At 41.6% G+C, this 26,143-nt stretch overlaps 1 protein-coding gene across 2 annotated transcripts; it reads left to right on the top strand.

Annotated features, from left to right (window-relative positions):
* Positions 1–9,107: 9,107 nt before the first annotated feature.
* TRIM42 (tripartite motif containing 42) lies at positions 9,108–25,617 on the top strand. 2 transcript variants are annotated; one of them, XM_024103209.3, is made up of 6 exons: positions 9,108–9,222; positions 16,052–16,293; positions 18,367–19,073; positions 20,608–21,440; positions 22,439–22,666; positions 25,385–25,617. In XM_024103209.3, the coding sequence occupies exons 1-6, from the start codon at positions 9,208–9,210 to the stop codon at positions 25,463–25,465; spliced, it is 2,106 nt and encodes a 701-aa protein (XP_023958977.3). In that variant the 5' UTR covers positions 9,108–9,207; the 3' UTR covers positions 25,466–25,617. The 2 variants fall into 2 exon arrangements, with proteins under 2 accessions (XP_023958977.3, XP_065414135.1); XM_065558063.1 differs by having other exon boundaries at positions 9,114–9,222; positions 15,595–16,293.
* The last annotated feature ends 526 nt before the right edge of the window (positions 25,618–26,143 follow it).

The following is a 26,143-nucleotide window of genomic DNA, read 5'->3' as shown; positions in this document are numbered from 1 at the left end:
CTTCTGGGAGATCTCATTGTAGACATCCCCTGGAGGCTTCCCATTCAAATGCTGACCTCCAGAGTCCAATGAGGGTGGCACTGATCAAATGTTTGGGGAGCATAAACCTCTCAAATGTCAGTCACTGGCATGTAGTATAACAGGCCTCCTTTTTACAGATCGGCTGTTGCCTGGGGGTTAGTGAGGACTCTCTCAGTACCATGAATCCTCCTTTGCTTGGTCTGCAGTGCTCTCACTTCAGGAAAAGTCACCATCAGAGAAAATTAGCCAAGAACAGGAATTGAGGTGAGGAAAAGAAAGAGCATCTCCACACTGCTAGTACTGCTGTATTCAGGGAAGGGAGGAGTTGCTGCTAATGGAATCATTACCCCCAACCCTGACCCCCTATAGTGAAGAAAAAGGTCTCCCATATGACAGATATATGGCAGAGGGGAGTAAGGAGCCAATCTTCTATCGCAAAGAGTAAATAATCACAGATCCCAGTCAATGCTGCTACAAGTCCTGGTCAACCAGCCAGACCCTGCATTGAAGCCATTAGTGTTGTATGGCCTAAGGCTGAGAATTGGATGAGGAGGAAAGGCAGGTAAGGGCTGATGCTTTGGGAGGGAAGGGAAATTCATAGATTCCAAGGCCAGAAAAGGACCATTGTGATCATCTAGTCTGACCTCTTGTATAACACAAACAACAAATAATTCCTAGAGCATATCTTTTAGAAATCTAGTTCTTTTGTTGCTGGAAAGTCTAGAAAGGACTGGTGGCTTGTGGTGAAGTGAGGAGACCAGTGAGGAGTGTATATTAGTTAGATGTGTACGGTTAAACTGAATTCCTCCCGGCCCCCACAAATATATAGCTAGTTATGCACTGGGCTCAAACCTATTCAGTTTTTGTATGTGCTAATGGGGTCACAAAAAATGGAATGGCTACAGGCTAAGAATATGTGAAACCACTTAATTTTGTGTGACGTGCTAAGAATATAAATGGAGCAACAATGCAAAATTCTGAATTCAATCTACTAATATTAAAAAACAATATGATGCAGCCTTTGAATGTGTCTGGGTTGTTAGCTAAGAAGAGCATTCACACCAGCTCAAAGACAGGTTAGTCCTGAGTATTGTGGCTGCTTAAAGTGCCTGGTGCTATTTTAGACAATGTCCTCCATTACACTGTTTGTATTCTTCTCATGTGTGCTCAGCCAATGTTGGAAGACTATTGCCTTCCATGGGAATCCCCATGAAAACAAGAGCTGCAACTCAGGGGACAATTTTAGTGCACAACATTTTAATTACATGGAATTGCTTAATGCCTGGATTCATCATTAAATATGGGAGGTGGAGGGTGGGGGATGATTCAACAGCATAAGGAACTTTCATGGTACAATTTACACTTATGCATGGTATAACTGCACATATAGAGACGCTTTAATCTGTGGATCTAATAGTGATTTACATTTATTAATAATTCATTAAGCCTCAGCAGCAACATCACTGAGAAAAACAGTAAGAATTATATCTAAGGCACAGAAGGACAAAGTGACTTGCCCAAGGCCATGAATAAAACCAGAATCTTACTTCCCTATTCCTCTCCACAAACTAACTCACAAAATATAACATCCGTTAATTTCTCCACTTCTCTAAGTCTTTCTTTAGCCGATTGATATTATAGCTGAATACATTTTGTATAAATGTATGTGCTATATGCTGTTCTGTAATGTTGTAGCTGTACCATGATCTGGTAACTGTCAGTGTTTTATACTCTGTTTTTGAAATCTACAAGTCATTTGTCCCACCAAGAACCTTTCCTATCTCTAGGACAATAACACAATGATTAACTGACATCTTGATTATGGATCTTACTGTAAGATGTTTGGGAGATTTGGATTGGTATTATTTAAGATTGCTTTCTAATGATTATTTTTTGCCTGAACGTAACTTAGTAACTTAAACGGTTGTGCTGATGGATAATACCACTAAATCAAAGAGGTCTTGTCAATAGAGATGATTAAAAGCTGCAAAACAGCATTTGTGAATGGTCATTTGAATTCTGACTGTGTGGTTGTTTGACCATGTTCATACCCCTTACTGTTTGCTGTTAATAAGCATTAGAGTAAACTGGTCTGTGGTCACACAAATGTCTGTTCCTTGTATGAATACCAACATTTGCACCAGAATAAGCAGCTTCATATGCAAACAAGAGTATTTGCTACTCTTTTTTTTTAATTATTATTATTTTTTTGACATTTGCTATTCACTATTCTTCTGTTTTAACATTTCAATTATCCAATCAGGGAGCAGAAACTATAACATATGTCAAAGGCGACTCATTGCACAGCACTTAAATAAATAAATACATAAATAGTGCACTTGCAAGTCAATAGCTTGCAAACAGACCATAGGCTGACAATTGTTTGTATAAACTATTTGGAAAATACAACTAATGAATAAGGATCAGTCTGTGAAAGACTCAAACAGAAAAACACCAAATAATTTGGAGCCTTTGGCCAAGAATTTCAAAATTGGATGTCAAATGTTAGCCCCTTAAATTCTTACGTGGACTCTTGATTTTTCAATAAGTTAAAAGTTGGGCTCCTGTTTTTGAGAAACTTGGCCTCAGTATCTTCAGCCTAGATATATGGACAGCATTACTATGTTCTTTAGTATCATGTTGGTATTATAAAATAGTCTTTAAAAAATTGTGGGAAAATAAATCTTATTTTCTTTCTGTCTTGAAGATTCCAAGCTCTTTATCATTATAGGGTGACAGCAACCATTTTGACCAACACTGAAGCTTGAGGGAAAGAAGTCCAGTGTCTACAAATAGTTAAGCCAGGCTGAATGCTGCAACAGGCTCACATCCTTGGTGGAGCAGATACAGAATGAGAAACAGAACACCCACTAGTCAGGGGGCTACAATACCAGGTATTTTTATTGGCCACTAATCAGATTGTGAATTCCACTTAAAAAAAATTAGTTCTGAATGTGAACTCAGTGAATCCTGTGGAACCTTATAGACTTCTTCTGTTAGTCTATATGGTACAACAGGACTCTTCATTGCTTTTCACAGATCCAGACTAACACGGCTACCCCTCTGATACTTAACTCAATGAATGTAAATGTTGCATCACACTTCACTTGGCAACAAAAATTCAGCCCTAATACAGTCAGGTCCAACAGCAATTTAACTATAAAAATACTGCAGAAACAAAATCTAAGTAGTTGGTATAGCAACCTAAGCACTTAGAAGTGTGCAATCTCTCACACTGTCTCAAATATGAAAGGAAACTGTTAGCACTAGGTCTCTTTTCCCTCTCTTGTTATGGTAGCTGGTAGGCTGGGATTCTTTATGGTCCAACCCTATGAGTTTCTATAGGTGCAACGAGAAATTGATTCAAAACAAACTGGAAACAGTCACAACTCCTGAGTGAGGTGTAGAAATAAAACTGAAATTTAAACGTGACCACCACAGCAATGGTTACTGTACGAAGGCAAGCAAGGACAGGCTGCTAATTTTATTATGCATAATAATTACTTATGTGCATATGACATCTTTCATCGTGAAGGATTATGTTAATGGGAAGCCCATATGTTCAAACACCATGAAGCTGGCCCCCAAAATCATGCGATTGCCTTAAAAATCATGGGGTTTGTTTTTAATAAAAAAAGGTTAGATTTTTGTATTGGATTTCTGGTTTCTGTACCTTTAGGGTGCACTTGTCATATTCTCAAGCTTTTGTTTGCAACCATGAGAGCTGGCAACTTATCTTTGGGTTTTTTAAATGAAAGCTGAGATTCTTACACAATCTCATAACTCAAGCAACTGAGGCTTAAAGAAAAACACTATACTGCAAGACTCATGATAAAAATCACAAGAGTTGGCAACACTGAACAAAAAATAAAGAGCTTTTAAAGCTCTTTATAGCTACAGTATGAATGAGGCACAACAATCCAACAAATAGCCAGGGAAAGGCATAAAATGTTACCATTTTACTGCCTCAACAGCACTAGAGAGAGGGACCTCTTCCATAGGATGGTTGCCTCCTACACACAGGGGAGCAGCTAGGTCATTTTTGGCATCATTCAACCACCTTTAAAGCTGGCTGAACATTGTCTGCGTATAATCTATTCTGCAGGTAACTGCAATAACTGTCAAATAAATTACTCCACATATACTTATCCCCAGTTCTAGCATTTACATAGTATTCAGAAATTAACATTGATGGAAAGGACAAGCTGAAGGACTGCCATATGTGTGGTAGTGCAACTGGGTGGTTGTACATTAAATGAGGCAAATTACACTCTCTTGTAACCATAAGGGAAAAAGTAGTAAAGAAAACCATGTTATTTTTTCCTCCGATTTATTTATTCAATGGTGTATGGTGCTCAGTGCAGGAAACTCCTGCTGGAGCTTTAGGACAATGAAGCAGCCTTAAGTTCACAATATGGTTTTTGCCCTCTTGCTTTATCCAGTTGCTAATCTTTAGCTGGAGCCTTCCTCTCCTCATGAGCCCAGCTTTGGTCTGGCTATTTCCAATGCACCTCACTGGCAACTGAGCCATCTTGAATTTCAATTTTATATTATCAGAGCAAGAAATTGGAAGGGTTTAATACTTCAAATCTCTCTCATTTAACAGAAGCTGATCCAGCAAAACATTTTTGTCAGGTGGGAGTTAAGCTGAATGGGGCTGACACATCACAGGTATTAGGCGGAAAGGGCTGGCTCCCGATCAGGTGCTGAAGCAAGCAGGACTGGCAAGCAAGCAAAAAACAAATGAAATAAAACCAACTATCTTCCAGGCAGGCTCATTGCCAGGGAGCAGCCACGTAACAGACACTGCTACGCCTATTGTAAAGTATTAGTGAAATTGACAGGGTAAAAAAAAAAAAAAAGATCCTTTTTATTGGCAAAAGACATTGGTTCTATTCTTGGCTCTGTCACAGGTGCTGAGGGTGAGCCACATGCAACCAAGTTTTCAAAAGTAACTACTAATTTGGGGTGCCTCACTTTTTGGGCATGCAATGTGAGACACTAATATCCTGTAAGTTGGGCACCCAAAGTCAGGCATAGCCCTGTGTTGAGGGTAGCTCAGCCCCCTCTCTGCTCCCTCCCTGCCCCTCCCTCCCACCCCCATCCCAGCTACCCAGCTACTGCAGCCTAATGCACTATGCCTACACATAGTGAGGCACTCAGGAAGATTAAATCATTCCACTCCAAAAAAGTGGGTTTCAAAACCCTAAGGAGGTCTCATGCTCCCTTTGTTTTATATTCATGATGCTAGGTATGACCGGTTGCCTAGAATGGACCACACGAAGAATGCCACACTCAGGGCAGACTGCAAGAAATGAGGTAGGCACACCTGAAAACTGATGGTTTATACTACAATTAGATTCAGCAAACCAGTGACAAAAGAGCTTCTGCAGTACCACACTGCTTGACAAGAAGCCAAAACACAGTCCCCTTTCGGCATTCCAGCCCATGATTCCCATCAGAAAATTGGTCTTGTACAGTGAAAGGTTACTGAAAACCCATTTCACCATACCTGAGGTTCTACCGATCCAGAAAAATCAGACACTTACCCCTAGGTTAATATAGATTTCAGATCTCACCCAAATATCATGCTGTCAGCCAATCATTAGTAAGCAAACTAAGAATTTATTAATAAAAGAAAAGAATAGAGTTAAAATGGTTAAAAGAGCATATATATACAAATGATTGAAAGGTCCTTAAATCAGGTTTGTAGCAATGATGGAATAGACTGCTGGCTTGCAAAAGTCTCTTTGGTAACTTCCAAAAGATTGGAAGGGCCCTCAGTCCCTAGTTCAAAATACTCCTTTTAGTAGTAAATCCACAGTCCAGAGAGCTGGAGCAGGAATGAGGCAAAATGGGGATAGTCCAGTTGCACATTATACCCTCTCCCATGTGCATGGGAAGTTACAGTCCCAAACAAGGCCCATAGTCCCTGTGCATGGAAAGTTACTGTCAAAGATGGCGTCTTAGGTCAGATGTCCACGTCACATGTCTTTACATGTTTTGCTGAATCACAGGGATAGCCATTGGCTCCACGCTGTCTGAGGCATCCACAGGAAGACTCGTTATTGAGCTGATTTCCCTTAATGGCCCATCACCACCTGAATGGCCCATCAAACATTTTAATGATTCAGCAACAAGGGGCTGGCTAGACTGTATGTTAAACTATCCTGTGGTATCACCCAGACCAAAATACATGTTTGAGATACAAATACATATTCATAACTTCAGATGCAAAGCGGATACATGCATATAAACAGGATTATCATACCTAGCAGATTACAACTTTTCCATTGATACCTTACATGACAAACATTGTATAAGAATGGTTGCAATTGTATAACAGTGATAATATCAATGATATATAAATGCCCATATTCAATCATACAGCATCATACACTAGGATATAAATGATTTTCCCCTAAGAGTGCGGCAGCTAGATTCTTTTTAGCTTCTCTTGATTGTGGTTCCTCATCTACGTGCTTATCTATAATATTGGCGGGAATAGGTGATTTGAGATTGGGTGGCAATGAAGCTGCAACCACTAAATAAATATATTGATTTGTCCACCCATTTACTTTAGCTTCCCTTTCCCAATATGGAATCCAGCTGCAGGTGGTTTCCCCTGTTGAAGGTCCCATGGACTGAGCAATGGCTCAAATTTGTTTGTTGGAAAGTGAAGTGGTTGTGGTTTCATTTACCACTTCTTTGCGATTGCCATTTTGATTGCCTCCCTTGGCAGGTCTCTGCCTGATGCAATGGGTTCTAGTGAGAAGGGACATAGGATTAGGGTGAGTATCTCCCTGATCTGGATCATGAGGCCATAAACCACACTAATATGGAGGATATAAATCTCCCTCATCAAGCGCTTCCTCTGAGGAAAAGGGTGAGTACTGAGTTGCACAGCAACCTGTAATCGCACCCATCTTATCCTGCCTCACTTGTAACTGGGCTTGTGATTTAGCAATGATTCACTTGCAGTGATCATGGGAGGCTGCCCTTTTCCATTCCTGGTTCTCCTGCATTACAGCTTGAAGGGCAGATAAAGCATCTTCCAATTCTTTCTCTAATTCCCCTGCTTTTTTTGCCAAGGTTGTTGGCATTTCTCTGACAATGCCTCCTTTTCATTAGTGACCATGCCCATTGTTACTAAGGAGATCAAGATGGAGGCTTGAGCAGCCTGCAGATTGCTCTCAAATCTAGCAAGATCCACTGGTCCTCACAGGGGCCACCAATTGTTATGAACTGCCCTTCCCACTACAGCAATTCAGTTAGGTTCAAGAGACCAGGTGGATTTTAACCATTTATTGAAAACTACAATAGAATCCAAATATGTGATTGTAGGCTACAGTACAGCAAGTAAAGTAAACAATCTCACTCCCTGCTACCAGCAAGATGTACCAGTTGCGGGCAGATGAACCTTTCTCTGTGTTCAGAGTCTGTCACCTCTCCACCCCAAAGAGAAGTTCTGAACACCCTCCCCCCTTGTCCATATCGCCTAAGTTACTCATGTGCCTTGTGATGGTCACATGCACATATACAGTATTTCCAGACATGCCCCACCCCAGCTTTCCCTGCTGCTAAGCTAAAACATATATTACAACATTAGACAAAACATGTTAAAATGGTGATAAGATGAACATTGAAACAAGAGGGGCAAATGTCCCACACCCCAAGGACACTGAAGCGTCTAACACTCTACCACCACCGGCCAGGGAAAGCATCTCATTAACTGTAAAAATGCTGAGAGTCATATGGAAATAGCCAACCCTATTGAACTGCACGGACTGTGAGACTTGGTAGTGGCGACAAAGGATAACAAACTGGGGCCTATTAGGGAAATTTGCCCAGGTGTGGAACACCAGTGCTGGGTTGTCTTTCTACACTATGTAAAACCCACAGTGGGGCATTGGAAGAAGGAATGGTTGTGGGCTTAGTGTTGCCTCCTTGCCATAACGTATAAGTGGAACATCCATTGAGCAAATACCAGAAAGTCAAAATTTAGGTGCATGGTACCAACAGTGTGACTGCACTTACATACTCTGATGCACTGCACAGGCATGGAGAAGGACAATGGAGTGGTGCCAATTATAGACACCTGGATAAGTAATCCAGGCTAAAATCAAAAGCAATTCTGAGTTATTTTCAGTATTTTTCCCCTCTTTATTTTGTGTGCTTTGCTTAGTCTAAGCTGTGTAAACATGGAAACAGCAGGCACCCCCATGAATAACATATTATTCATCTGAGTTCATCTGATGTCAGTATACATACTGGTCATGTGAAAAGCCCTGGATAATGTGTGCATTTCAGTCAGCATCTTTTCCTACATCTGTAAATATCAATGAGATGTTTGGGGAGGAAGAAAAAAAAACAACACTCTTAAAAGTAGTGGTGGTGTGTGTGTGTGGAGGGGGGAATGAACAAGATGAATCAGTGTGTGGAAAACATCAAATTAAAATAAACCAATTGATAGCTAATGAAGACTGAATGGTTATTCCTAATTCATTTAGTTTAAATTAAATTGAAATTCTATTCTTGCATTATTCTGTTTTCTCAACCTTTATATTATTCTTTCTTCTTTTTGCTTGACTGGGGCAATAGCTAAATAACACACACACACAAACCGCCTTGCAAGTCCTTAATCTGTGATGTGTTCAGCATCTTGCAGGATTGGACCTATTAGTGTTTGAAACCAACAAAACTACAGCCTGTCTGCTATGCCGTGTGATATAAGTGGCAGCTGGGCCAAGTCAGAACATAAAAAAAGAAACATTGCTGGAAACACTGCTAAAATTCTATCAGCCTGGCTGCAGTTGTTGCCTCTAATTGAGTTCCTCTGGCAGCCAGAATGATTTGATCATTCAGTATCTGCTAGAGGTGAACAAACATGTTAATCAAAAATGGGCCAGTCTTAGCAAAACTGGCTGACAGGGGCGGCTCTAGGCACCAGCAAAGCAAGCACGTGCTTGGGGCAGCCCATTTGCAGGGGCGGCAGGGATCCAGCATGGGAGCTGAGAACCAACAGGGGGCCCTGGGAGTGGTAGTTCCTTGGTTAGCTCCCTGTTTATAGAGCCAGCCCTGGAGCAGGCAAAGAACTACATTTCCCAGAATTCCCTTGGCCACTACCAACAGGAAAGAGGGGGCGGGAGTGAGGAAGCTGAGACCTCATGCTGTAGACTGCTGTGAATGGAGAGCTGCGCTGTGAGTAGGGATTCCATATTTTAACATTCAAAAAATAGGACACTCCACGGGGAGGGAGGGTAGCCCCACCCTGCCCCCATCCACTCCCTCCGACTGCCCCCCACAGAAACCTCAACTCATCCAACCCCCTCTGCTCCCTGTCCCCTGATCACCCCCTCCTGGGACCCTTGCCCCAACTGCCCTCCAGGACCCCACCCCCTATCTAAGCCCCACTGGTCCTTGTCCCCAACTTCCCCCTTCCTGAGACCCCCCCCCAACTTCCCCTCTAAGACCCCACCCCCTACCTGTCCCCGACAAACCCCTGGGACTCCCATACTTATTCAATTGCTGCCTGTCCCCTAACTGCCCCCCCAACCCCTGACCCATTTAACCCCTCCTTCTCCCTGCCCCTGACTGCCCCCCCAAACCTCCGCCCCATCCAACCCCCCCCTGCTCCCTGTCCCTTGACTCCCCCCCCCCGGAACCCCCTACCCCTTCTCCAACCCCCCAGCCCCCTTACCATGCCACTCAGACCAGCGTGTCTGGCTTCGTGCAGCGCCAGACACGCTGCTGCATACATGCTGCCATGCTCCCCTGCGGAGCCACAGCCCCCAGCACCTGCCTTCCAGATTTGAACACCTCAGAATTCAGGAGTGCTCAAGCTCAGTTTGGGCAGCTGTTACTTCATTTCTCCCAAATCAAATATACTGATCCACTGTAACTTGCTGTAGAAAAAGTAGGATAAAATTGAGCAAGAAATGCTTCCCAGTGGTTATTAGGACTGGAATTGCTATTTTCAACAGCCATTGCCTTTTTGTTTGTTTGTGTAAAAGGAAGACAGTGACATTGCATTGGCAATTTCCCCATAGAAAGAAAGAGTGGAACAAAAGAATAATAAAGGCACCTCAACTTTTCCTCATTTATGTAGGACAGTCTTATAATATGCATCCAGATATCCTCCAATCACACAAGCTGAAAATTGTTCCACTTTACTGCAGTTCTGTAACCATATGGGAACCAATCCTGTCTGTGTTCTGTGCACATCTAAAATTCCTGCTGAATGACCTGCCGTGGGAGCGAGTTACCAGTGACCCAGGGCTGCAGCGGAAGGAGGGTGCAGGTGGGGGGGGTGAGCCCAGGGCTGGGGTGGCAGGAGGTGTATGTGTGGGGGGGTAGGGGGAACCCAGAGCTGGGGCGGCAGGGTGTGTGTGTGTGGGAGAGCCCAGGGCTGGGGCGGCAGGGGGTGCGGGTGGGGGGGGGGGTGAGAGCCCAGGGCTGGGGCGGCAGGGGGGTGCGGCGAGGAGCCCAGGGCTGGGACGGGGGGCAGCCAAAATTGTTTTTGCTTAGGGCGGCAAAAAACCTAGAGCCAGCCCTACTGGTTGTATATCCAAACAAAGATCTTAGGAAGTATTGTCCAAAATGCAGGGTCTAGGGTAGAAGAAAATTAAATGATTTTGGAGCCTGCATCAAAATGAGAGTGCTGGAGAGGGTGGCATTCAAAGTAGAACAGTAAAAGACAAGGGAAGATAGACAGGGCTCACCATATGGTCAGCAAAGATGCAAAGAATGTAAAGATGAGAAGCTTGAAGTGCATTAGGGAAGGAATATCTAGTAGTGGGGAGGCCCAAAGAAAGGGGAGTCTTGGTCAGAGTGACGTGCAAGGAAGAAGATCTTAAAAGTCCAGTCTGTTATGTACAGACTGGAAAGTGCTGACATGGGTGTCAGGGAGGTGGTTGGGGCACTCAAAACTTGGGTATAAAATTTTGCTTTGATCTGAAACTTGGCATACAAGCCTAGGAGCTGCATCCCCCCCGCCTTTTTAAATTACCTAGGAATATCTTCATTTTAGGAGTGCAAAAAAAAAAAGCAGAATTTAGTACTGTAATAACTATTTTCCACAACCCATGTAACTCAAGTGGCTTTTTTAAAATTAAATATCACAATAATATAAAATATTGCTTTCAAGTAAGCTGGGAAAACAAAATGTGAAAACCAGCAGCTACTGAGGGTTCAAAGTATTTGTAACACCATTCTTCTCACCCCTCCCCACAGTCTAGAATTATTATTTTTAGCAGCTGACTTAGGGCTTATTCATGAAAATCGATTGACACAATAGACCATAATCATTCCATAGGACCTATTATGGTCCATCATGTAAATGGCCTCCCATAAGGATGCACCATTATGGTCTATTGGGTTATGGTTCAGTGAATTAGAAAAATCTCTAAGTAGAGTAGGCTTTAAGCGAATAGCCTATAATGACTACACAGTAGCCATAATAATAAACTTTGTCAAGACTCCTGTCTTAATTACTCCCAAATTATTCATTAGCCCATTAATCCAAGCTGATGAATATTCTGCATGTTAAAGAAACTCTTAATTATCTACAGCACAATGGTTGCCATTAAAAATCAACATCGCCAACAGATACTATACTGTTCTTACTGTTGTCTTCACTTTCAAGTAAAGGAAAAAGACTGCACTCTCTCAGCTGTCTCTCTGTGGTAATTGTTGGACACTATTGATTGTTTAATGGTAACTGTTATATTTACCTAGAGAGACAAGGTGGGTCTTTTATTTGACCAACATCTGTTGGTGACATAGACAAGCTTTCGAGCTTACACAGAGCTCTTTTTCAGGTCTGGGAAATGTACTCAGCATGTCACAGTTAAATACAAGTTGAAACAGATTGTTTAGCACAAGTAGTTACATTTCAAAGGACCATTCAAGGTGAAGTGGCCAGTTAACACCACTTCAGTCATAGTGGGAAAAGGGGCAGGAAAGGCTAGAGAAGGGGAGTTGAGTGGGTTACAGATTGTTGTAATAAGCCATAAATTCAGTGTCCCTGTTCAGTTCATGATTTTTAGTGTCTAGCAAAACCATCCTTTGAAGGCTTCCTTTGAGGATGAGGACTGAGAAGTCAGTTATAGAGTGATTGCTTTGTGAAAAGAGTTCACCCACAGGTGATATGGTGTTTTTGTCTTTTAGCATTTTTCTGTTTCAGTTCATTCGAGAGTGGAACGATTGTCTGTTTTGCCCACATAGTTCTTGAGGCATTTAGTGCACTGGATGAAGTACACCACTTGTTGTGATAGGCGTGTGTAGGACCACAGATCTTGAAAGATGTGTTGTGAGAGGTGTTGGAGCAGTGGAGCTATAGCTACAGGCTTTGCATCTGTTATTCTGGCAGGGTCTGGTGCAGCTTTGAATTGCCAGGTCTTGGTCTGTGGGGAGCTTGCTTCTGATGATGAGATTGGGGGGTTGTTTGAAGGCCAGAAGAGGGGGTTCAGAAAAGAAGATTTTCAGGATGTGGTCCCCATCTAGTATGGATTGTAATAGTTTAATATGGATTCCACTGTTGGGGGGTAGGTGCCAATTAGGGGTGTATGGTTATTTCTGTATTGAAGCAGATTCTGAGTATTTGGATGGCCTGTTCCATGATATGATCTACTTGTCTGGTGGAGTGTCCTTGTTTGGTGAAGGTGGTTTTGTGTTATCCCAGATTCTCTTTGAAGTATATTCTGTGGTATCTGAGTGCTGGGCTGTAGATAGATTTCTTGGTCAGTTTTGGGTGGTTACTGGATCCGTGAAGGTAGGTGTGGTGATCTGTGGGTTCCTTGTGTAGAGATGGTTGTAGGGTTTGTTGCCGGCCCAGAGGGCCCGAGGGGGGGGGGGGCAACAGGGTTCGTTGCCCGGTGTGCGTCGCACCAATAGACACACCAGGGTGGAGAAGCAAACCAAGTTTATTCAAGAGCTCTGAATAGGCACTAGGAGACCAGCATGTCTCAAATCAAGTGCAGCACATACAAGCAAGTGTCCCATTTTATATTCCAAGCTGTTTGTATAAGCCTTTGTTCTGTCCTCCCTTACCCCTCCCTCGGTTACAGCAGGCATTACATTGTGGCGTATTAGAAAAGTTCTCGTCCGCATGCTTATCTTCGACCTTGCAAGCTCTACGTAATAGGCCTTTCCCTCCCCTTTTCCCCCTCATTATCACTACTGCTTTTGTAGTGTGAGCGAAACTGCAGCTGTCTGCTAAAAAGCTGACCATTACATATTCTGCTTTTAGGCTGTCAGCATGTAGGTAGGTTAAGGTTCACAAGATGGAGTTACTGTGGCTCACTTAGACCCAGAGCAGAGGAGTTTCATTGGCACTTATGGCCTTCCACTTCCCCGAGTTACCTGGTAGCTATGCCTAGTGACGTCAACAGGTTCCACTGCTGAAGCTGACCATGGTGTCCAGAAATGTGATGCTAGTGTGGGAGTGTTCTAGAGAGATAGTTTAATGGATGGGTGATGGTTGCTGAAGTTGTGGTGGAAATCTATGATGAAGTTTAGGTTGTCTGTCTAGAGGATGAAATGTATCTCAAGTATATCACTGATTTTGTGGTGCATTTTCTTTCTGAAGGTAATCCATGAAAAGGTTGGCATACTGGGGAGCCATCCTAGTCTCCATGGCTGTTTCCATGGTTTGGAGGAAGTGTTTGTTGTTAAATGTAAAATTGTTATGGGTGAGGATGGAATGGATGTGTTTGGAGTGGACATCTGAATGTTGTCTATTTTCCTGTAGATATTTGAGGTAGGCAGGGATTCCGTCATTGTGAGGAATGCTGGTGTATAGGGAGGAGACATCCATGGTAGCAAGGATGGTGTTCTGAGGGAGGCTGTTAATGTTGCAACGTTTCCAGAGGAAGTCAGATGTGTTCTGGAGGGAACTGTCCCTTTGTGTGTTGAATGGTTTGAGGATGGTTTTTATGAGTCCTGATATTCCTTCCAGAGGAGTGCCTTGGCCAGGGTTCCCTTGTTTTTGTAGCTTGGGAAGAATGTAGAAGGTCCCTGGCATGGGTTTGTGGGGGATGAGGTTGACATTTTTCTGTATTTCCTGAGAGATGCTGGCAATGCAAAGTCAACAATTCCCTTCCCATGCCAGTGAATGACATCAGCATCATAGGTATCATACGGTATCAAAAGCATGTTTCACCAAGCTCACTGATCCAGCCATAGGTCCCCATCCATTTAGGAAAAGTAGGGCGGGGCAGAGTCTTCAGGAGCCTCTATAATTACCTGGAGCCTCTCAAGAGCAAAGCTATTCCTGTGTTCCTAAGAGCAGTACAGTCATGTCAGTCTTAATGTCTGGTAATCAGGACCTTTGCTGGTTATGTAAACAAGAATGCATATTCATTAAATATGTAGTTCAATCTGTTAAATATTTGTGTGAAATCACAAAATTTCTGCAGCCTCAATGGATATGAGTTACACCAGCTTTCATGGTCATCCTGTAGAACAGAACTGAAGACCTTCCCTGGGGAGTCTGTCTGTGGTAGCAGAGTCCTTCCAGGAGCTTGGGGCTAGCTAAAGAAGAAACCAAATTTCAGGATGGGAACCATGATAAAAAATCGTCAGCTTTGTAAAGTTTGCAAGGAAAAGTTTTCTACAGCAGAATGGCCTTGTGGTGAGGGCACAGGGCCAGCACTTAGGAGACCTAGGTTCATTTATTGCTCTGCCACAGACTTCCTGCATGAACTTGGATAAAACACTTAATCACTCTGAAAATCCTGCTATTCCCCATTTGTAAAATGGAGATATCAGTATTTTACCTTTCTCCCACACTTTGTCTGTTTTTCTGTTTAGTCTGTAAGGTCTTCAGGGTCTCTTGTTTTGTATATGTACAGCAGCCAGCATAATGGGTCCCCATATTTGGATGTGGCCTCTAGATGGTGCCTTTAATGCAAGCAATAAATTGTAATAACTGAAGCTGGCTGGTTCCAGAGCTCCTTGCTTTGTTGTATCAAACTTTTTAATAGGCTGGACCACATTGCCCTTGCTTTTTGGTATCAAAAGTTTGTGGGATTATTCCTCGATAGATGGCAAAGGAATGCTAATTGTCAATATGAGACACTGAAATGACTGGGTATCATGCAGATATAAAGGGCAGATGCTGAAATTATCCCCTCTAGAAAAGTGCATGGCATACCCCTCTGCTCTTTCTAAAGCCTTTATATCACCATCCAAAGTGATGGGAAGAAACTGGAGGAGAAGGAAGTTAAACAGGACCAGACCCTGCCTTATTTCTGGAGAGTGGGGTGGGGGTAGAATGGCTGGTTATCTGCCCTGGAAAAGACAAGCCTTCATAAAATGCCTCTCTCTCTCTCTCATACCTTTCAGAAGGTTGGTGGAAAATCCTCATGTTCTCTGTGGCAAGCTGGATCTACATTGTGCAGCAAGACACCCTAAAAATACCTTAAAAATTCTGAGGCAAATTGTTTCAAAATATAGGCTTTTACTGACTCTAAATATGGGCATGAATGATACAACCAGTGCAATATTACTTGTGTTTATTTTATATTGTATTCTTATTTATTTCATGTGGCTCCCAAATTTTCAACACACTAGAGAATTTTCTGTTGGAAATTCATAAGCGACATTGGCTGTTGGGAGAAGATGTAACTTCTGCAAGCTCAGAGACAGTTGTATTGGGTGCCAATACAAGTAACAGCAAAGGTAGATCTTAGTAATTGTGACATATACATGATGTAATCAGCACATCACTTACATATGCAAATATGATTGTCCTTAGTTAAATAGCTCCTTGTGACATCATTATTCCTAACTGGAATGAGAACTGTTTATCCCAACACAAAGCCTGAGTCATCAAACTGGTCTCATGTGTTTTAGAAGTGCTACTGGGTAAGGTTCAAAGGATCAGTGAACCATCTTCCGAGTGTCTTGTGGAGCGATGGCCAATACTTTATGCCTAAATTGGCCATGTTGCCCGGGCTGCCATTGCTGCCCGCCACTGGAAAGGACTGATGAAGAATACTGTTCGTGTTGGCGTTTCCTTTTTACTCAGGAGCGGAATTGCAACTGTTTCCCCTGCCCATATGCAGAAGGCAGAGCTTGCCAATGTTGTCACTGCTCATGTTCAGAGAACCCAAATTGCCGTTGGTGCTGCTGCTCCTGTTCAAATGACCCAGACTGCAAGTGCTGTTGCTGTGCCACTGATGAGAACACCAGCTGTCAGTATTATGAGAGCAGATGCTGCAGGAATACCATCTACGCATCATACCTTCCCAGAGCCACAAGGAGACGTCAGTAAGTGCATTCAAAGAATGATTCTTTGATTCTTTTTTTACATATTACATTCCAATGGATATGCTGCCTTTTTTTTTTTTTTTGGCAAATCAAAAATTGTCACTTATTCTCAGTATGACCAAGTTGGGCATGGAAAGTAGAGCGGAGGTAGTGGAAGGACAGTTTTCCAGTCCAGCAAAATTTTTCTCTGCCTGAATCAAGAGGAAAATTAAAAAAGAAAAAACAATCTAAAAATGTGTTTGTGAATCCCAAAACAAAACCCAGACCCTGAAGATTTATCTTAGTTTGGATCAATTGAAATGTTTTTGTTTCAATAATTTCAAAATGCTCCATTTTACTGTTGACTTTTTCTTTTCTTTTCTTTTTTAACTCCCATTACGCATAAATTTCAAAACAAAGTTATTATGAACCAGGAAACTGGATTTTTTCATTTAGAAAATATAAAAATGAAATATTTTGACAATTTCAAAACTTTGTTCTTGACATTTTTTCAAGGCAGGAAATTCATTGATTTGTGAACAGTTTGGGTTTTGACAAATTTACATTTTTTTAGTGAAAAAATGTTTAACTGAAAAATTCCCATCAGCTCTAATTGAGTGAAAGCCTGAGAAAAGGAAAGAAAGAGGAGTGTACAATGAGAAGAGACATGTTTGATAAAGAGGAATGTGAAGTGAGATGTAAGAGAAAAATACAGACTAATGGAAAATGGTAGTCAGGGTAGGGGAGTAGAGGAAACTGAAAGTCAACTGCAAAAAATGTTCTGAAAAGAGTGGAAAGATGGGATGATAATGATCTTGGTGTGCGGGGGGAGGGAATGGAAAAACTTCAGTACTACACATAGATTAAACTGAAGAGCAGACAGTGAAAAGAAATGACTGCAATGGTATGCCTGGGGCTCTAAGAAACTAGCCAGACCAAAGTAGTGGTAGTGATGATAAAGATTTAGACTGAGGCCTAGTCTTCACTTACCGGCTGGTCCGGCGGCACGCCATCGATGTTCTGGGATCGATTTATCGCGTCTGGTTAAGACGCGATAAATCGATCCCGGATCGATCCCGGAAGTGCTCACAGTCGGCGCCGGTACTCCAGCTCGCCGAGAGGAGTACGCGGCGTCGACGGGGGGAGACTTCCGGCCGCGTCTGGACCGCGGTAAGTTCGGACTAAGGTACTTCGAATTCAGCTACGTTATTAACGTAGCTGAATTTGCGTACCTTAGTCCGAAGTCCGGACTAAGTGGGGACCAGGCCTGAGTGAAGAAGAACCAATTGATCTCCAGAGATACATGACCCATAAGTGATTCTTGCTTTTAAAATATGTAACTCTGGCTCTGAAAGTGGGAGAGACAAGTGGGTGGAACAAGGGCAGTGCTGGGAAGAATCTATTTCGTTTATGATATTACACACATTAACTTATATACAGGGAGGGGATGGGCAACAACTGAGGGGGGAGCAGCAGCAGTTTTGGAGTGTGTGTGTGTGTGTGTGTGTGAAGATATGGGATTGAAAACAGCAGCAACAAGAGTGGAGCAAAGAAATGTAGTGGTGAAGGCAGTATTATGGAAGCAGTAATTTTATCTCATGTTTCTGGTGACTATGTTAGCCACTTGAGCTTATGTCATCGCATTGGAATTATCATGGAGAGACAGTTGACCAAGATTTTCAAAAGCATTTACAGAGCAGAGAGATTTACAGAGCACTTTCTGAAAATCGGGCCCCTTTAAGGCATTCCAAGCTGGGCACTGCAAAAATTGAGACACCCAAAATCACCAGCCACTTTTTAAACTTTTGTCCACAAAGATCCTTGAAATGTCAATAAGGGTCCATTATATGGCGGATTTTGATTCCCCTTGTAAGGCAAGGGATAGTTAGATACAGTGGTTAAGATACCTGTTTATTTTACTGTTAACATAAATCATAACCCATTATAGTAATTTTAAGAGGCAAAGCATATAAATAAGAAAAAGAGATGGAACAAAAAATAGGTGGGAGAATAAAAATTGATGCAGTTGTACAGAAGAATTGTGTGCATTAGAATCTGTTTCTTAGTGAGTATCCAAATTTTTTTTGTTTTCAGTTCAAAAGTTGCCTTGACAAGCTTTGGAAGTAAAAGTAACACATCAATCATTACTCTGGAGAGGGATGCATCAGGACATGCTTTTCGTGACCAACTCATTTGTCCATTGTGTAAACAACTGTATCTCTACCCATTTATGCTGCCATGCAACCACTGCATTTGTGAGAAATGCATAAGTAAAAGCAAAGCCCAGGCTGAAGTAACTGAAACTTTCTTCATCATTGTATGCCCAGTGTGTGTCAAAGCACACTGCCTCCCCTACACTAATAAAACTCAGTTGAGGATGAATTACCTGAGAGCCAAACTGGCTAGGAGATACATGCGCAGACATGGCTTTCTGAGGTGGAGATTTGACAGAACCCAAGCACCAATCTATTGTCAAGTTTGCAAAGAGAAGACAAAGAAGGCATCCAAGAGATGTCTCACATGCCGGCTGAATTTTTGTAACGAGTGTCTAAGGTTATATCACAGCGAGACCACTACTCAAGACCACATATTTACCAAAGCCTATCGAGAAGATCAAGGAGAATGCTGTTGTTTACTCCATCCCAACTCAAACCTTTCTAAATACTGTCTAGATGACCATGAGCTAATCTGTGAGTTCTGCAGTGACTCACTGCACAACGATCATGAGACACTACCCTTGCCGGTGGCATGTTCAAATGAGGCTGCTTCACTCTTCAGTGCTATTGCCAAGTTTAAAAAAGGTTCCTATTTCAGTTTTTCTGTGTGTTTGTGCTGTTTTTAAAAACTCTGCTGTTTGTCACAATTTAACTGGCTGTGTGATTTTTGTATAGAAGGGGTAATATTGTTTCAGCTGGACTCCCCTGAAACACATTTTCAACAACTATTTTAATCGATAGATAGAAAATTTGCAAAGAACTTCATTAAAATAGTTGTTGTTGAAAGTGTGTGTCGATAGATAGATAGATATACACAGGTTTAAAGCACATTAACACATGACAGCCATTGCAAGGTTGTTCTGTGACAGATATGAAATCTATTAACACAAGGCTTCACTGCTGCAGTCATTAACAAGTCATGCCTGGGTGCTTTACCACTCAGGATTTACTGGAGTTCCACAGCACTATGGCTGTGCTTTCTCCCCCAGATGTGCCTTCTGTCCTGGCGTGGTCTAGAGACAGCCAAGTCAGATATTCCCTCACACGGCGGGACTCTTCAGCTGTACAGTTGTGGCATCTTTACAGTCACTTTACACTGCCAAAGTACCACAAAGGGCTTATAGTATGGGCCAGAAATTGACCCTTACAGTTTAAAAGAAATAAGAATTTATGGATTTCCCACCTCCCCATATTTCCTTGCATTACCCTCCATCCACCTCATTATCCCTTAGCACCCCTCATCAGGTACCCTGCATCTCCGACATTCCTCCCTTTCCTTTGCCTGCCCAATGCTCCCCACTTTAAAACCAGATACTGTATGCCTCTTCCTCCTAGTTATTGTTTCTCTCATCTGACCCTTCCCAGAATCCTGTCCTCCGCTTTTCCCTCCAGCTTACAAGTGAATTTATGTGTATAAACTTTTTAACCAGCATATTACCCTGGCACCAGATTCTAAATTAAATAGGAGTGGCATGGCTAAATCCCTATAACAACCTTTGAAAAGACAGAGGGACAGAATAAAAAATAAAACAAGAAACTCAAATAATTGCTGCTATTTGCTAGTACAGTTTTCATAATAAGTAATACTTTGCATTAACATGGTAAATTTCACAAAGATTACTCTGGGCTTTATGATGACTCATAAATTAAGCTTGAAAATATCCCATGTGAGGTACGTAAGCATTATCTGATCTATTTTACAGAAGACCAAATTGAGGATGAGGACAATTTTTTTTACAGAAGACCACTAAGAGGATGAGGCCAATTTTTTTGAATTTGGATATGTAAATTTATGCATCTAAATCCCCACTTAGTCATCTAAAGAAGTGGCCACCTAATTTTCAGAAGTGCCGAGCTTTGGCATCTCTCAAAATTAGGTCACATCTATTAAGGTTCCTAACTTTATCCATTCAAATTTGAAATGTAATTAATAATTACTACAAGGACACTTAGCAAGCAGTGGCACAACTGAGTAGAGCATCAGAATTCTGATTCCTTGTCTTATATTCTACCAATCCTGAAGTCCCTCTATGCTATACTAGGCCAGTTTGAGTCCTGCTAACTGCTACACAACATTTCAATGTGATGTTGAAATTATTGGCTTGATTTTGTTTTACAGTCCGATATGGGGTTGATAATGACCTAATGGAAATCCTTTTGCTAAAGAACAATTTTAAGACCTACAAAGAAACTAAAAGGAAGGAGATCAGAAATGGATTCCTCAAATTACGGAACATTCTCCGTGAACAAGAGAAGGAGATGATGGAATTGCTTGAGAACATTGAACTTAAAAAAGAGAAGGGAATTATGGAGTATGTGTCACACACATCCATAAAAATCTCTCAAATGGATAGCCTTATTCAATATTCTAAGGAGGCTTTGAAGGAGGAAAACCAGATTGCATTTCTGCAGTCTGCAAACTTTTTGGTAAATGAAATAGAAGATGCAATTACTAATATTTATCAGCCCAGCGCACGACTCAGGGAAGACCCTATTCAGAACCTTAAACTCAACTTTGAAGAGCTTTCAGCCAACTTGCATGACCTTTTCCAATCACCTGTTAGAGAGAAGCAATCAGCTGATAAAGCAAACAAAGCTCCTTATCCCTGTAATTCAGACATAATGGTTCTAAGGAAAATTTCCAGTACCCATGCAGAGAAACATCCAACTGTGCTCCGAAGTCCATCTTTATCAACCTTAAATTCACAGTATGAATCAAGTGTGATGAGGAAAGAAATGTGTGGAAGACCAAATTCCACACCTCCCCCTCATCGTAAAGAGCATAATGAAATCTTTGCATTTTGGGATGCATCTACTCAAGTTCCAAGAAAAGAAAGAAACCATCAAAGCTACAGAATCAGTCACAATCCAGAACCATTTGACAATGGATCATCTATGGTTCCAGGCCTAGTTATCATCTACCAGACTCTTGTGTATCCAAGGGCGGCAAAAGTAAGACTTATAAATATAAAAAATTTATGTAGATTAGGTCCTGGTTTAGCCAAATTGGTTTTCATTTTAATATAGCTTAAAACATTTATTTTGTGAATGAGTAATGCTGATAAAGTTCATTGTGAGATAATAAATGAGACACTGAACTCATTGTAATCAATAGGGCCATTATGGGTACTTACTATATGAAAGTTCCAGTACAAAGGAAGTAGATGTATTTTAACATTAAATGCTGGCATAATAGGGCATTGTATGTTGTGGCTCATACAAAATCAAGTTATTTTTTGCTCAGCATATCTCAGAATTGGGTCCTATTTGAGTGGGTTTTTTTAATTGTTTTATTTTATTTGTTTATGTTTGATATATTAATCGTCTCTCAGCGCCTATTAGAAGCCCAGTTAGATGAGATGCCAAATAAGTCATAGAAAGTGCTAAATGCTTACACCAGACATCAATTTCAGTGTGAGAGCTTGTCTATACTTACCGCGCTGGTTCGGCGGCAGGCAATCGAACTTCTGGGTTCGATTTATCGCGTCTTGTCTGGACGCGATAAATCGAACTCAGAAGTGCTCCCCGTCGACTCCGGTAATCCTGCTCGCCGCGAGGAGTACGCGGAGTCGACAGGGGAACCTGCCTGCCGGGTCTGGACCGCGGTAAGTTCGAACTAAGGTACGTCGACTTCAGCTACGTTATTCACGTAGCTGAAGTTGCGTACCTTAGTTCGATTTGGGGGTTTAGTGTAGACCAAGCCTCAGAGATGAGTGTGCTCTGAATGTCCCAGAAGGTACTTACCATCTTTCAAAATGTGATACCAATTGTCATTGCCTTTCACTTATTACATGCTTTGTTAGGCATGTTTCAATTTTTAGATGCAGAAACAGCAGTAACAACTAAGAGAAAAAAACATACTGGCCTGTTTCCAAAAAAATTGAAATGAAAATGTAAGAAAATAAAACAAAAACATATAGTTGGACAATGTAGATCTTTTTTCTCCACAGATTTACTGGACATGTCCCACAGAAGACGTGGAATTCTTTGATGTAGAGTTCTATGAAGTTGTTTCTGTTAGTCCTGATAATATTGTCCAGACACAATTAGCTGGAGAATTGCATGGGATAAAGCATCAGAACCTTGAGATACATAATCTGGATCCCAACACAGAATATCTCTTTAAAGTTCGTGCCATCAATATAAATGGTCCAGGTCAATGGAGTGACATTTGTAAGGTACAGTAGAATCTCTGTCCCTCTTTCTGTAGTTATTTTGCCTTTCCATCCTCCTATATGCAGTTCCAATTCTTCTTTGTCTCTACACATGAACAAGAATACATGCCATCTGGTGCTGTCTCAGGCAAGTGATTTAGCATACTAGCCCACAATCCTGAGAGGTACTGGGTTTTTCCACAGATTATCTTTTCCCATCCAAATTTGCTATCATTAGAGTGTTTCTGTCTTTCCCAACAGTAGAGCTGCATCATGGTTACAACCTTCATTCAGGTATATAATATATTTAAATTATAACAGTGACTAAGGGCCCAGTGTCCTACATGCTGTATGGCCACACAGAGAGATATTGTCCCTGTCCCCAAAGCGTTTACAATCAAAGAGAATTAGACAGACCTGGAGTGGAAGAGGAAGTTTCAGAATGTCCCTCAGCACCCTTGTCAAATGCCTCTCTTATTATGGTTTTAAAGAAAAAAATTAAACAAAAGCAAGATTTTCAAAAATAAACACCTAATTATCACAAGTGCTGCACACCCAGCATCACACACTGATGTCACCTCTGTGTTCTAAATCTTGGCCAAAAACATATATTTAGTCCATTTTTATCCCCACTTGGAACCATTATACATACAAGAGCAAATCATCCCAGTGCAGAGAGCCAGTAAAATGCTCTATGCACCATTTGAGTCCCAATAAAGGGTTTATATGGGACTTCAATACATAGCCCTTTGCATAAGTTCTCTGTGAAAGGATGGATTTCACTCTGTAGTTCCATGCAGAACAATCTCACTTCTCTCTTCCCAGTTTCACTTTACACTGAGTTTTATCCCTCCAAGGCTCCTAGTCCCTTGTCACCTGGATTTAGTAAGAGTCTAGCTTTGAAATGGCACTCAGATAATTCACTAGGTGAGTGCTAATGATAACACTACCTATGGGCCACCAGGACAGCTCTACTTCCCATACTTAACATATTCAGCACAGTATTTTCTTTTTTATCTGACACACTGGAGTACTATATTGATTTTTCTTTTGAAAACAGTTCTTTCTACAGGCAGCAGAGTTGTATTAATATTCCAGAGAAACACAGATTTGCTTAACATCTGCTGTAATTTACATAAGCAAAGAGTTCCATGGCAAATGAAAATGAGAAAGCATGTTTGACAGACATTTATAGATCTTTTAAAAATAACTTACTGCCATTCTTTTTGCATAAAATCAGAATATTTTACTTTACCAGCTGCATGGAAACTTCAGAAGAGTTACATTTAATGTAAATGCACCGTGAGAATGTAAGATGTTTTATTTATACAAAACAATACAATATTTTCTGACATATCCAATTATCCAAAAGAAATTGATCAAACATATTATATCAGGGCCAGATTGTCCCAGGCTCTATACTCACACAAGAGTCACAGACAATCACAGTTTCTAAGTCTAAGCTGTAGGAGCACGGGATCTGCTCCTTTCAGATACCCCTTCTGGGAAGCACATTGTCCCAGAGGTGAGGCACTCATCTCACACCTCAAGCCTATGGGGCAGGTTGGGCACACTGGGGGTCCTGAAGAATGGCACAGACTGCATACTACCCCTAGGGTGACCAGATGTTCTGATTTTATAGGGACAGTCCTGATATTTGGGGCTTTTTCTTATATAGGCTCCTATTACCCCCCCACCCCCATCTCACACTTGCTATCTGATCAGCCTAACTACCCCTGCACATTAGGAACCATGGGGCGTGATCACTCTGTATTGCCCCCAATCACAGCTGTGCTTTAATTGCCCAGTCCAGTCCTTAATTAGAAATGTGGCTTGTTTACGTTATTTTAGTCCTTGAGAAAGTTCCCAGGTTAACGATGAAAATTAAGTTTGCTCTGTGAGCAGAACAACTGCAATGCAGCCAGTGGTAAGAAAGGCTGCAGATGTGATTCCACCCCGTTCTGGCAAGTCTGCTTCTAGGGATGAAGTTCAATTGCCATGCCCATTTTTAAACCTGTCTGATGAGACAGCCAACTTGGAAACGAATTCGTTTGAGTTCTGATAGCATTTTTTGTGATTGAACACTTGTCCACGAAAAACTAGGGAGGAGCTTTTCAAAAGCACTCAGGAATTTAGGATCACAAGTCTCAATGACTTTCAATGGGATTTGTGCTCCGAAATGCCATAGGGCCCAGATCCTCGAAGGCATTTGGGTACCTAACTCCCATTGACTTCAGTAGACAATAGGTGCCTAAATATCTTTGGGGAAATGGGCCCAGGGGCTTTTAAAAATCTCTCCCTAGCTGACCTGCTACTAGCACTTAAAGGCTGGTGCTATGTACATTTCAAAAATCATTACATTGTACACAGAACACCAAACAGCAGCCATCTGGTGATCATGGCTTTTGCTTACTTTCTACTTCCCCTAAGGGCCAGATTTTCAAAAGAGCTCAGCTTCCATTTAGGCAGCAAAGTAAGTGACTAGATTTTTCAAAAGAGCTCAAAATGGGTTTTTTTGAAAATCTGGCCATAAGTGGTAGCTGGGCCGTTCAGAAAATCTACCCTCTATTGTGGAAGCTGAGTACTTGAAAATCTGACCCTGAGCTCCATTGAAAATGTAGACCACATTTTGAAAAACTCTATTACCCTATCAGTTAACATCTGAGATACCAAGTCACTGAAAATTGTATGTATTTTAAAATATTCCTAACTCTGAATTTGTCTTATTTTTTCCAATTCCAGGTAGTTACTCCGGATGGGCATGGGAAAGCCAGAGGCAGATGGGGCTTGCTGCGGAGTATTCAGTCTGCTTTCTATAAATAGCTCTAAGCTTCAAAGAAACAAGACAGTATGTTTTGTTTTGTTTTTAAAGAAAAGGTCTGAAAAAATTGATTATATTTTTGACTGAAGCTAGCATGCAGCCTAAGATCTGAAAATAAACTCTTCAAAATAACATATCCATCCAATAAATAAATCTCAGCATTGTCTTTTGCCTTCTTTAGTCTAGAAATATCACCAAAACATGAGGAAAATGTTGTGCTCTACATGAAAATATAAAGTGCAAATCTCAGAAGCCACCTCTGTGGTGCTTAGCACCTTTAAAGAAAAAGTAATACAGACTGATGTCTTCATTTTCATTGCAGGAATCTGCTAAGTTAATACTTTGATTATTACTTCCTAAGAGGCCAATTCTGAACTTGTTTATACAGCAACACACTTTACATGGTATTAATGCACCTCATAAAGCCCACTCTACAAATATCTGTGATTTGTGCCAGGAGTTCATATCTCACCCTGCTGATGCCATTCCTGGACCTTAATCCTGCACAGTGCAGAGTGAGAGTGTTAGGTGCAAGGTGATAGGTTGCACAGGGTTGGTATTAATGAATGTAGGAGCGCATGACCACAAAGGTACTCATCCCTAGTAACAAAAGCTGGGACAAAGAGGGGAATTTTTTCATAGAATATCAGGGTTGGAAGGGACCTCAGGAAGTCATTTAG

Source organism: Chrysemys picta, chromosome 9 (genome assembly GCF_011386835.1).
Source record: "Chrysemys picta bellii isolate R12L10 chromosome 9, ASM1138683v2, whole genome shotgun sequence".
Taxonomy (NCBI): Eukaryota; Metazoa; Chordata; order Testudines; family Emydidae; genus Chrysemys; species Chrysemys picta.
The sequence above is the reverse complement of the archived record's forward strand: the minus strand, read 5'-3'. Positions and strand labels throughout refer to the sequence as shown.